Below are 13,739 nucleotides of genomic sequence, written 5' to 3'. Positions count from 1 at the left end.
CTCCCGCCTCAGCCTCCTGAGTAGCTGGATAAATTAATTTTTATTAAAACACTTAGCTTTCAAAGTTCACCAGAAGAGTAAAAACCATCTGGAACTATCTTAAAATGAAGGCAGGCAAGAGTAAAAACCACTAATTAAACACATATCAACCATTTTGTATCTTACAATTCCAATTAGAATTCAAATAAAAACGGTATTATAATCTAGTAGATTCTACTTTAGTTTTTACCTTTTTAAGAACTTGCCAGTCTTTGCAGTTTCCTGATCTCCACCATCAGGATAAAATGAGGAACGGCCCCTAGACTCATCTCTCGGAGCATTCTGTGGCGCGATTGTCTTTGCAGGACTTCTTCGTGAAGGGATGTGATGAATTGGACTATTCTGAGAAGGACTATATCGACTAGATCCATTTCCAACAGAACCAGACCCAGACCTTTCAGGACTATGCTGAATGGAATGTGAATGCTGAGAAGGAGTATTTTTTGCAGAGTGAACTGTACTGAGCATGGGAGCATCAGAGCAAGATGAACTCTGACTAGGTGGTGTAGCAATAGGTGAAGGACTATGGGGTGATCTGGGACTATTATCATAAGCTGAAAGGCCAGGCCAAATATCACCAGATGTGGCTGATGACTTATTAAATTCATCAATAGACTCAGATGGGTCATGTTCAAACGTATCTTTTGGTTCCTCCTGTGATTTACTTTTCAACGGACTCTCTTCTTGGGGTTCCCCTTCAGCTTTTTTGGTTTGTTTTTCCTGAGACCCTCGTCTTTTAGAAACAGGAGATTTGCTATATGGGGATGAAGAACGAGAAGAGGATGATCTTGGAGACCTAGAAGATCTATATGACCGGCGAGATCTGCTTCTGGATCTTTGAGAAGAAACGGATCTTCTTTTTGGACTCCTGGAACGTGAACGACCTCGTCTAGGACTCCTAGAGTGCCTTCTATTCCAAACAGGTCTATAACCACCTCGATGGTATCTACCTCCTCCTCCTTGATAATACCCTCTACCCCTTCCTCTGTACCCATAAGGTCGTCTCATTCCTCTATTATTTCTGTAATCGCGACGATAATCTCTAGAATACATACGATCTCTACTACGAGACCTTGAATATGTTCTGGAACGAGACCTAGAACTAAAAATGAAATAAATATCAATGCAAGAAAAATAAAGTATTTCATCCTACCATTCTAAATATGCTGGTTGAATATAAATAAATAAATTGTAAAGGTAAAATTAGACTTTTTTAAAAACCTCATCTATACAAAGGTTTATGGTTTCCAATTAAAAAGCCTCACTACTAAGGTAAATACTGAGAATACATTAAAGACCTTAGAAATGAAGGCACAAAACAGACACACACACACACACACACACACACACACACACACACGTGCATATATTTTTCTGTGAGTATGTATACGTGTATATATTTATATACACGTATATATACACACATCACATATTAGGACATTTTAGCAAATTGCAATACATCTAGGCAAGCACTTAAACCGACATTGTAAAAGAGTACTTAATAGTATGACATAATACATACTTAAATGGGGGAAAAGATTACACAAAACTGTATCAGTGAGGTACTATTAATTAAATACATACATAATATAAAGTTAGGCCTGGGGGGGAAAAAAAGAAAAAACATCAACTACTATTAATTCTTAATGGGATTATGGTCACTTATATTTTCAACTTCTGGTTTCTGTTTTTTATGCTATGTATTACTATTTAAAGAAAAATAACCAGAGTTGTTAATTTTGCTCTGTCACCCAGGCTGGAGTGCCGTGGCGAGATCTCAGTTCACTGCGACCTCCATCTCCCAGGTTCAAGTGATTCTCCTCCCTCAGCCTCCTGAGTAGCTGGGACTAACATGCCCACCACCACACCCAGCTAATTTTTGTATTTTTAGCAGAGACGGGGTTTCACCACATTGGCCTCAATCTCTTGCCCTTGTGATCCACCTGCTTTGGCCTCCCAAAGTGCTGGGATTACAGGTGTGAGCCAAGTTGTTAATTTTTTAACAAAAAGATTTCTTTTGTTAGAATTCAAAGAATCAAAGTCAGAAACGAGAAACTATAAAACAATATGCAGAGATTGTTTACTGTCAAATAATTCTTGCATTATCCAATTCAACTCTTAACATTGTGGGTAAATACAAAGAAACCTACCATATATTAGTACAGAAAAATTTGAGACCTGGAGTCAGACTAACTGGATTTCAACTCAAGCACTGCCATTTATCAGAGCTTGTTACTTGGACATTCTCAATTTACTGATTAAGGATAAGGACAACAACAGACCCACTTCACAGGGTTGACAATAAAACACATTTTTGGGTTTAGCACTGTGTTTACGACAGACATTCAACATGTATCACTGATATAATTATTTAAAAAATTTAAAGCACATTAAATCACCTGTATCGCTTCTTTCTAGAATGCGATCTTGATCTTGATCGAGAACTAGACTGTGATCTAGACTTTGACCTTGAAGAATGAGATCTAGAATTGGAGCGACCCATTTCTTTTCTCCTAGTGAAATGAAAGGGCAAAAAGGTTAAAATTACAACATGATTTTTAAACTTTCACATTTACTTATTTTCAGATAAAATTTGATTTTTACAAGTTTCTCAAAGGCATATTATTCACCATCCTTTTCAAACGAGTATTCAGAAGACAAGTCTATTATTCCTGATTAAAACTGTTTTCACCTGCATGACAGGTACTGTAGATTAAAGATACAACTGAAGATTTTTATGGACTGCCCCACTTATGTGCCTCAATCCAAAAAGGCACTTCTGCTTTCTGCAGAAGCCGGAAAGAGCAATGAGATCAGACTGCAGCATGTTATGTGTTATTCCACGCCCAATACAAATGCCTACCTCTTCTATAAGAAAGATAAAGAGTAAGGACCAATGACATAAAGAAAATAAAGTGACACAATACTAACAAAAAAACAAACCTACCAGGCTGTCATCACAGTGCTTTATGGCCTTGAAAATGAGACTGAACTGACCATTCCATATATATGATACAGTATGAAGTGGTACTAGATAATATCCTAGTATAATACATGATGCTAAGTTTCTGAACAGCTGGAGCCATGGCTCTGCTCTCAGTACTCATGACTCCAGAATAAAAGTGGACTTATGTGACAATGGCTAGGTCACCCTGAAGTTTTCTGGTAGGAAAATTTTAAATGAATAAAAGATAAAGAATTGGAAGGATTACTTTAAGAAAGATATATTAGAACTACAAGAAAGAAAAAAAAAAACTTGGACACCAGTAGTTTAAAGTTTCTAAACACTACATGGTATCCAATACTATAACTGACCTCAATGGGTACAGAAATCAGTAACTGTCAGAACTAATTGATTTATACGATCTATTCTTCACAAAATTGAAAAAATACACAGCAGATCACTGCACATACATCCCACGTCACATTTTCAACTTTTTAATGATTAATAAGACTGTATCTTAGCCTCTCAAGCTTGTTTTTGCTGCATATTAACTATTTCCAGACTTCCAATTACTCAAAAAGTATTCATTTCAATAAAAATCAACTTACTAAACTTCTAACAGCTTGCAATTCCCATTAATACTTAAATATCTCCTACAACCAAATATTTTTGAAAGCACTTATTTTACCTACCTAGACTTTGTTCAGTATAAAATAACATCGTATTTGGAGGTACTAAGATGAGTTCCGTTATAGTAAGAGTCAATGTAATGCTTGGATAGTTCCTCATCAAAGAATATAAATAAGAAATTCAACATGTTTTGACATAAATGTTCATTTCAAAACATAACTATCCTCTAACAGACTACCACCTTTGTCTTCTCTCACTCTTCTTCTCAATCCCAAGTGAGCAAGAAATACATAAAGACAGAAAACATAGATTCAGGGTTCAAAAAGGCAGAATAAGAATTCCACAACACATATGAAGTAAATTTAGCATTAACATAAGGAGATCTAATACCTGGGAGAACACAAATTTGGTTTAGCAACTGTAGTTTTGACAACATAACGAAATTGTCAAAAAACATATTGAAAGCCGTAAAGTAAGGAATCAAGGCCACTGGGAACTGTAACATTCTATTGCCATCTGATTTCAAAATTCTGTCCCTCCCAAACTTTTTAAACAACGCAACTAACGTACATTCACTGTGATCGAATTTACTTCAAGATATTCACTTTTATTCCACTCTGAGATAATCAGACATACTATAGAACCAGAGCTGCAAATGATTTTGGAGATCCAGTACAGCAATAAGGCAGCATTCTTTTCCACTGTATTAATCAGTAGGCAAAAGAAACACTGTAAGTTTACTAAGAGGTAGAGATGCTATGTTGTGCTTTATCTCCAGAATCTCTGTTCTTGGCTCTTGAGGCTATCTGGATAATTTCTGTTAAGGAATTCAGGAATTCTGCAGGCTTTTCCTCTCACCAGGATGTATTTGGGCTTGTGGCATGGCACAATGGGTATTTAATAAATAACTATCAAATGAATGCACTCCCCAGAACCTGAATATTTTTTAAAGCAGCAAGCTTATTTTTAAAGGTTTGCGTTTTGCTTTAATAGCTACACCTGAAACTTCAAAAACTAATGGAAAGAAAGCATACCTATCAAATAGTTAGCAGTCCAAAAGAAATAAGATTGCTATCTTCTGCTCTACTGCAAAAATACACTTAAAAAAAAGGAAGAATACGGCCTCCACATTTAAACTACATGAATTCAAATTCCTTAAGCTCTGATCCTATTCAACTGTAAAATGGGGAAAAAAAAAAAAAAAAAAAAAAAAAGTACCTACTTCACAGACTTGTAGAGGACTTTATGAGTTGATACACTTAATTCAATTAATACATCCAGCACATAAGCAGCAATCAATTTGAATTACCTAAACCCTATAGTAGGGAGAAACAAGTTATGAAATCTCCTCTTGTTTATATTAGGGAAAACAGGTTAAGTAGCAGAGTCTTTCTATCTTGTTTTAAATACTTCGTACATGCTGAATCTTTTAGTAGATGTGTTTATAGAAATAGAAAAAGCAGGTACACAATCTGGAAGGAGAGAGAAAAAGAGTCTTTTTCCTAAAACTAACAACATCTGACTGACTTCAGACAAGCCACCAAAATAAACCAAAAATGCTTCGGACCATATCATTTTTAATCACTCCATCTGAATCATCAGTTCAGCAGTGACATTTCCTCAAAAAAATCAAAAGTGAAAACTAGAAAAATGAATGCTCCTTACCTTGGATTTATGCAGGATGAAGTAGTCAAAGTGAAGTGTCTGAGATACTGTAAAATTTCTTTCTGTAGAGAATGCTCTTCGAAATTAAACTTTAAATTCAAATTCCTAGCAAAAACAAAAATATATATATTATTTTGATTTATGTTAAATAACCATTATTTACAATGCATATAAATGGCACTGCAATAAACTCTAAAAAAGGCACTTATGATTTCAGGGAAGGAAAAATTAATTCAGGAAACAGAAAACTTTTAATCATAAAAGCCTAAAATTCAACTTTTTGTAAATCACAATGCAGTAGTGTATAATGAAACTGAAAGCATCTGTTTAACTACTTTAATTGTAATTTTAGCTATCAGAGCTATAAAAAAACATATGATACATTGTTGTTCCATCAGAAAATTCCAAGGTAGATAAACAATGCCACCTTAGTGGCCGGGCAAGGTAGCACATGCATGCAATCCTAGTTACTTGGGAAGCTGAGGCAGGAGGATCACTTAAGCCCAGGAGTTTGGGGTTGCAAAGCACTGGGATCACACCTGTGAACAGCCACGGTACTATAGTCTTGACAATATAGCAAGACTCCATGGGTAGGGGGAGCCGCAAGCAATCTGTAGTTAATTTTGATAACGCTCTACTTTATAACATCTAAAATACGAGTTTAATGCTCTACTACTTATTTGCTTTCGGTACTTCCTTTCACACAATTTAGTTTCATGTGAAACTGATTTTAAAGCCCACATTACAGCCATCACAGCAACTAAATTCTGTGCCTAAAAGCATCTTGATACATGTACATTCAAATAAAAAGTCAGGAATGAAACTTCTTATCTACTGAAAATCAATATCATTCCTAAAATAATTTATCGTTACTCTGCAAATAAACTTTGCACAAAATACTCAAGTTACCAATGCTGAAAAGTTGAGCTTTGTGAACATTCAGTGATCATCAATTGTGTGCAAAGGATAGTAAAAAAAACACCAGGGAAACAGAAACTAAGGAATACAAGATTTATATATGCTAGCCCCCAAATAATTCACGAACAAGTTTAAATGGAAAGCTGTAACTCTTACCAAGATCCAATTTTAAAAATAAAATGAGATTAGAAATACAAAGAAGAAATGTAAGATTAAACTGGTGAATCATTAATAGTGTCTCCCAGGGCCAGTCACAGTGGCTCATGCCTGTAATCCCAGCACTCTGGGAGGCTCAGGCAGGTAGAACATGAGGTCAAGAGATCGAGACCATCCTGGTCAACATGGGGAAGCCCCATCTCTGCTAAAAATACAAAAAAGAATAGCGTCTCCTAAAATATCCATGGCCCTGCAACTGGGGAGAGATTTGAGGTTCAAGCTAGGAAGGAGGAATCCAAACATAGTTATTAAGGGAGACATACTAAAAAGGTAGCAAAGTCAAAAAGCCAAGTAAGGTTGGGTTAAAAAAAAAAAAAAAAAGTAAGGATTTCTCAAGGTAAGTTTAGTTTTTAAAATATCAAAACCACAAGTGGACAGAGAAAGAAAATGGCAATATTCTAAACTGGAGTACTGTTATAAAAATTTTATTCTGACCTGGAAAGTCAATACTACTGATTCACTCCTAGAGATGGCACGAGGCTCATTTTAGCTAATGCTTCCCTAAACAGTTCCAAAAGGCTAATTTTAATTTCTATATACATCCAGAAGACTCAACTGCCATATCTCTTTACTCCAAGTCATGATATTTTGAAGTTCAAAGAAAATAAACACCAGATATAAAAAACTGAGGGAAGAGAGAACATAGGCTGTTAGATCAGTGGATATACATTCCTGTTCACAATCTATATTCAGGTATCCACACCAAGAACTCAAATGACACACAAAACGTAACACACAATAAATGTATCAGTCAGCACCAAAGACTGTTCAGCTAATTTTTTTAAACTGAAAGTCTATATACAAAGCACAATGCTAGTTACTATAGGAAATATATCTATATAAGTGGTCCCTGCCTTCCAAAAACCCAATCAAGAATAGATATCAGCAACAAATCATAGTAAACTAAACATCTGAATACCATCCATTTGCCAATAACTGTGCTAGGTGACTTTAAAGTAAGACATTAAGTTCCCTACTCTCTTGAAGCTTTCAGAGAGGGGAAGACAGAAAACAAGAAAACATCAAATAGTGACAAGTACCACTTCGGATAAGTCAGGAAAAGTACAAATTGACAAGCAGAAGTGGGCAAGGGGACTGTTTAGGTGGGTCCTAGGCCCTCTTTAAGGAGGTAACATTGGGGCCTAAGAAAGGAACACTGCAAAGATCCACAGAGGGAAGAGCATACTAGGCAGAGAACACAAACTTAGCAAATTCAGGACAGAAAGGCCAGTAAGAAGGTTGAGGCAATGTGATCAAAGAGCTGAGGGTCTGAAATAAAGGAAGAAGGAGAAGAAATGGACCAGATCGAATAGCATCTAGTAGATCAGCAAAAGGGATCAGGATTTTACTCCATTGAGAAACCCTTAGAGGGCTTGCTTGGGTGAGTCATTCATCTGACTTACATTTTAAGATGGTTGCAATATAAAAGATAAACAACAATGGAAAAAAGGCAAATTCAAGGTATGGTGTGTCAAAACGCCTTGTTAATGGATTGTTACAGGTGTGAAGTACAGAAGAGTGAGGAAAAAAAAATCACTAGTGCCCCTAAATTCTAGGTTTTAGATTCAAGCATCTGGGAAAAGGGCAACTTTGGGGGAGAAAGCAAAAGATGTGTTTGCCGTTTTTTATGCCCAAAGTCGGAATGTAAATGGTTAACCCAAAATTTGACTGAAATTCCTAACTCCAACTCCTGTGCTGTCTCTTCAATACCCTAGAAGATGCCTGATGTGGCCAACACCCAAATATAGAATTGAAAATGCCAAATTAATCTCTCCTTTATTACAACCAAGATCATTTGCTAATAGATTCCACTTGTATACAGAGTCAAGGAATAAACTGCCTCAAGTATCTTTTTTTTTTTTTGAGACGGAGTTTGAGGGAAACTCCGTCTCAAACTCCAGGCTGAAGTGCAGTGGCGCAATCTCGGCTCACTACAACCTCCGCCTCACGGGTTCAATGATTCTCCTGCCTCAGCCTCCTGAGTAGCTGGGATTACAGGTCCCTGCCACTACGCCCGGCTAATTTTTGTATTTTTAGTAGAGTCGGGGTTTCACTATGTTGGTCAGGCTAGTCTTGAACTCCTGACCTTGTGATCTGCCTGCCTCGGACTCCCAAAATGCTGGGATTAAAGGCACGAGCCACAACACCCAGCCAGTTAAATTTATTAACCAACTTTTGTGGGCAGCAAGCTGTACTAGGTTTACTTTGTGATGAAAGAACTCAGAAATGGAGTTTTATCAGTTCTACAGTTTATAAGTTTGGGCTGAAAATCAGTAGTTGAACACTAGGTGAATTCAGCTATGTAATTTAAAGTGATTTGTTATTTAACAAGTAAGTACATGACAGAATTAAGCTAAGCATCTCTGGGTACTTGTTGGATATGAACTCATTTATTTTTTTGAGATAGAGTTTCACTCTTGCTGCCCAGGCTGGAGTGCAATGGCACGATCTTGGCTTACCACAGCCTCTGCCTCCCAGGTTCAAGCAATTCTCCTACCTCAGTTACCCAAGTAGATGGGACTACAGGCACCCACCACCATGTCTTGCTAATTTTTCTTTTTTTTTTTTTTTTTTTTTTTTTGAGACAGGGTCTTGCTCCATCACCCAGGTTGGAGTGCAGTGGCAAATCTCTGCTCACTGCAACCTCTGCCTCCCAGGTTCAAGCGATTCTCCTGTCTTAGCCTCCTGAGTAGCTGGGATTACAGGCGCCTGCCACCAAGCCCGGCTAATTTTTATATTGTTAGGAGAGATGGGGCTTCGCCATGTTGGCCAGGCTGGTCTCAAACTCCTGACTGGGTGATCCGCCCACCTGGGCCTCCCAAAGTGCTGATATTACCGGCATAAGCCACTGCGCCCAGCCCATTTTGTTAAGCATGTCTGGGAAGACTTTAAATGACGCTGATGAACGCTGTATCAAAAATATTAAGGTACCCTTACATGCAAGAATCATTTTAAGTAAACTTAGTGGACAGCTTGCAGAAAAGCTGCCTAAACAAGTTTTAACAATAATGATGGCTAATGCTAGATTGTGTACCATGGGCCAAACATTAAGCTGTTTACATGTATTATTAGTTCATTTAATCCTAAACTTGTAAGGAAGTACCGTTAGTAGCCTTTTTTTTAAAATCTGCAGAAATTGAAGCTGACAGATTAAGGTAACTTGTTCAGTGCTGGACAGCTAGTTAATGGCTGAGCCAGATTTGAATCTAGTCTAGCGGAATAGTCATGATGGGCTATATTTTTAGGATTTGAAAAGACGGAAATAGCTTTACTTTGTTTACAGCAATCTGAGGACAAAACTCCTTGACTGTGCTAAAATGAAGACTGGTATCAAGTATGCCTGCAATGGTAATCTTAAATAATTCATTTTGCGTGACTTTGTCTTGGGCATTTTGTTGAGCCCAATTTTTTTGCTTTAATCAATTTTTTTCTTTTCTTGAGACAGAGCCTCACTCTTGCCCAGGCTGGAGTGCAGTGGCACAATCTTGGCTCACTGCAACCTTCGTCTCCTGGGTTCAAGCAATTCTCCTGTCTCAGCCTCTGGAGTACCTGGGACTACAGGTGTGCACCACCACACCTGGCTAATTTTTGTATTTTTATTAGACATTTGGTTTCACCACGTTGACAAGGCTGGTCTCAAACTCCTGACCTCAGCTGATCCGCCAGCCTTAGCCTCCCAAAGTGCTGGGATTACAGGCGTGAGCCACCATGCCCAGCCTGATCAATTGTTTTCTAGCTGGTTTCTGAGCACTTATGTTCTAGCTGGTCATTACGTATTATTTCATGAAAGACAGGTTCTGTTTAGGTATTTAAGAAATTTAATTTTAAAAACAAAATCTGCTTTATTTTATCCTGTGTTCCTCATTGGTTGGTGTATCCACTGGATAAAGACATGAGGCTGGCCGGGTGTGATGGCTCATGCCTGTGTTCACAGCACTTTGGGAGGCTGATGCAGGTGGCATATCACCTGAGGTCAGGAGTTCGACACTAACCTGGCAAACATAGTGAAACCTCAACTGTACCAAAAATACAACAGTTAGACAGGTGCAGTGGTGGGGACCTGTAATCCCATTAACTCAGGAGACTGAGACAGAATTGCTTGAACACAAGAGGCGGAGGTTGCAGTCAGCCGGGATCAGGCCACTGCACTCCAGCCTGGGCGAAAGAGCGAGACTTCATTAATACAAAACTTAGCTGGGCATGGTGGCGGGCACCTGTAGTCCCTGCTACTGGGGAGGCTGAGGCAGGAGAATCACTTGGACTTGGACCTGGACCCGGACCCGGAGGTTGCCGTGAACCAAGATCCGGCCACTGCACTCCTGCCTGGGGAACACAGCGACGTTCCGTCTCAAAAATAATAAATAAATAAATAAGTAATTCAACCACACATGAGCCTACCAGTGAGTAGGACTTTTTACAGGTCTGTCACCAAGTCTTATAACACTTTTGTTCTTCAAAGTCAAGAATGGGTTCTGGCCAAAAAACTTCCTTTGCCACCATTTTAATTACCTGAAATAAAGATATTTCGGTGTTTACCACAATGTAATAAAGTATGAAATCCCTAAAAGATGATGCTCCAGGGTTAACATGAGCTACTGTGTGTGTGTGTTTGTGTGTGTGTGTGTGAGAGAGAGAGAGAGAGAGAGAGAGAGACAAGGTCTCACTCTCTTGCCCCTGCTGAACTGCAGTGGGACGAGCATAGCTCACAGCAGCCTCAAACTCCCGCCAAGGAACTACTTTAGACACAATCCCTCCCATCAAATTATCCTGAATTGGTTATGGTCAAAAATGCAAAACCCTTGTAACAGTTTCTCCTACATAAAAGTTCTTTACTGCCTAAAGACTATCCTAACCATTCCAAACAGAGTCAAACTGGAATGAAAATTCACACGAGGACCAAGACATTTTGTTTTGCTTTGTAATACCAAAAAATTTAAAAGACGCTGTTGGAACCGGGTAGCCACACTTGCTTTCAATTTGTCTTAATTTTTTCCAATTCTAAAATGCTTTTTTAAAAAAAAAACCTGAGGTAGCAAAGTAGTTGCTGGCACTTCGGCTTGATTCTGAAAAAATCTTAAAAGCAAATCAGGCCAACTGACGAATTTAAAATGAAGGCAAAGTCCAATTCGCCACTCCCACCCATTTCTCACAGCAGCCGTCTACCAATCGTGGCTGCAACACTTCTGACACGATTTAATGGGCTGAATCACTTGCCGCAAGGACTCCGCTCCGCTCGTACTCATGAAGAACCGCACTTTCAGCCGGATGGGGCAGGGCCACGCTCAGAGCCACCAACTAAGACCCGATCCCCTAGCTAGGGAACCGTAACTAGGCACCCACCACAAGTCAACAACGCGCGCTCGCTTCAGAACGGCGGTTGCCAGAGCTACAGAAATTAACTCCGGAGAACCCTCCGAGGGACAGACCAGAGCCCTAAAACCGCGCAGAACCATAAAAACGAGGCATCAACTGATGGGTAGTCCCAAGCCGCGGAGGAGTTTTAAAGACCACGCGGAAACGGGCAGACCTCCCAATGCACTTTGCTGCTGGTCGCAGTTATTTTTCTCAAAGCCCAAAGGCCAGGAAGAAAGGTGGCAGTCCCAGCCAATGAGAGGCGGACACAAGTTGCGCCGCCGGCGCCGTAGGCCGCGGAAAGAAAGGAAGAAACGCGCGTGCGCGGAGCATTCGGTCAGGCGCGCGCAGGAGTCCGGGTTGAAATGGGGGAAGGGTGGAAGAGGAAGATACGCGCACGCGCACGGGAGGCCGCGCGGGCTCCGGGTCTCGAGCCAGGTTCGCAACCACGCGCGCGCGCGCCGTTAGCACTCCTCAGCTCACCCCCCCCTACCTTCTCGGCCTGTAGTGCCTCGAAAATCTGAGGGAAGCTGACGAAAAAACGCATAAATAACAGCGCAACGTCTCCTTGGTTCTCCTTTCGCCGCCAACCCGTCACCACACACAAAAGAGTCAAAAATATGGCTTGTCCTCGCTCTTCACTGCCCTTTCACTAACTTGAATACAGAGGGAGGCCTACCTGACACGCCGAATCGCGGTTCCCGGGATTTATCTCCGTTGTAACTACACAGCGGCCATTTCCCGACTCAAGAACGCGAGGAAAACCATAGAGGTAGCTTCGACGCGCTAGCTCGCCTCCGTCACTTCCGATCTGGGGCGTGGCCTCGGGTGCCGCTAAATATGCCGGCAAGCCCCGCCCACCCTTCCGCCCAGGACCGGTTCGCTGGCGGCTATTAAGTTGTTTCCCGAGACCTTCTGGGAAATCGTGTGACTGGTCTCGCGCTAAGATGTGGCGGCCCCGCCCTCTGGCCCGTAGCTCCAGCCTTACCCCAAGAGGCGGTAGAGTGGGGCGGGTGTTTTGTTAGGCCCTGAGTTAGCTTGGTCATACGGCGCTATTCGCTGACGTCTCTGCCTCGTTCTGATGAGACCCCCCTAGACCTCACCACCGCCCCCACTTTTTATTTATTTACCTCAGTGAGCTCGTCTGTCCATTCTTTCTGTGGGGCCAGCTCAGACCGGGCAAAAACAAAAAGACAATCCCACGCTGAGGAAAAGACCTGGAGGCGGGACGCGGCTGTGATTGGAGACTCGCTGCTCCCACAGCCAGCGAGCGCCACGCTTCTCCCTCTTGGACGCCTAGCTGGAGATTAGAAAGTAGCTTTCGCTTTGCTGTTAAATGCGCCAGATGCACTTAGTTGAAAAATGGCCACGATCTAAATCCCTTTCCTGAGTGGCGTCTGATCAAATCGGAGCTCCAGCCGCAGCGGCCGGAAGCCGCTTAGGCTGCTGGCGCCGTAGGACGCCGCCCTCGGTGCGGCGTGGTGGCAGCTTTACCACATCGGCAACGTTGGCATAGGCATAAAAAATAAAGAGCACGAAGCAGTTTAGCTTTCAGCCTGTGATGATGCTTTGTGGCGCCGAGGAACACAGCCTAACGTAGCTTGGCTGGCCAGAATTATAAGATATTAGATAAGCAAACCACCTTCGCTTTGAATAGAATTTAACAGCCTTAGCACATTTTCTATTAAGGCTTTCCTGGGCTGCAGTTTCTTCCTTGGGGCCTAAAACCGCTATTACTTTGATGTTTAGTGCTGTTAACTACCGTGATGGATTTCAGACTTGTAATTAGCAACCAGGGTGTCAGTGAGTGAATGGAATCTAGTATTGAGCCCTAGTTGTGAATTTCACACTGTTCTTAGGGCATTCTTTCTTCACAACCCAATTTACCAGCTCATCTAGAAAAACGACATCATTTTCACGGAATGAATCCTGAGTATCTTGTTGTACAGTCTGTCCCTCACTCTGTTACCACCTC

At 40.8% G+C, this 13,739-nt stretch overlaps 1 protein-coding gene across 9 annotated transcripts in view; it reads right to left on the bottom strand.

Annotated features, from left to right (window-relative positions):
- Nucleotides 1-13,164, bottom strand: part of BCLAF1 (BCL2 associated transcription factor 1) — a 32,096-nt gene extending 18,932 nt beyond the window's left edge. For 5 of the 9 annotated variants that reach the window (XR_004267770.1, XR_004267771.1, XM_032274697.1 and 2 more), the window contains exons 1-4: nucleotides 12,444-12,594; nucleotides 5,279-5,383; nucleotides 2,439-2,552; nucleotides 230-1,141 (exon numbers count right to left, since the gene is read on the bottom strand). Coding sequence is in view for 7 of the 9 variants with exons in the window: in XM_032274697.1 (XP_032130588.1) it covers nucleotides 230-1,141; nucleotides 2,439-2,542 (1,016 nt within the window). In the remaining 2 variants the exon portion in view is untranslated. Of the gene's footprint in view, nucleotides 1-229; nucleotides 1,142-2,438; nucleotides 2,553-5,278; nucleotides 5,384-12,443; nucleotides 12,595-12,894 lie in introns of those variants that run through there. The other 4 variants (XM_032274698.1, XM_032274696.1, XM_032274695.1 and 1 more) reach the window with 3 other exon arrangements.
- Between the last annotated feature and the right edge of the window lie 575 nt (nucleotides 13,165-13,739).

This window comes from Sapajus apella, unplaced genomic scaffold, assembly GCF_009761245.1.
Source record: "Sapajus apella isolate SASKATOON/1434 unplaced genomic scaffold, GSC_monkey_1.0 scaffold6, whole genome shotgun sequence".
NCBI lineage: Eukaryota > Metazoa > Chordata > Mammalia > Primates > Cebidae > Sapajus > Sapajus apella.
Note: the sequence above shows the minus strand (reverse complement) of the source record. Positions and strands in the feature narration are given on the sequence as shown.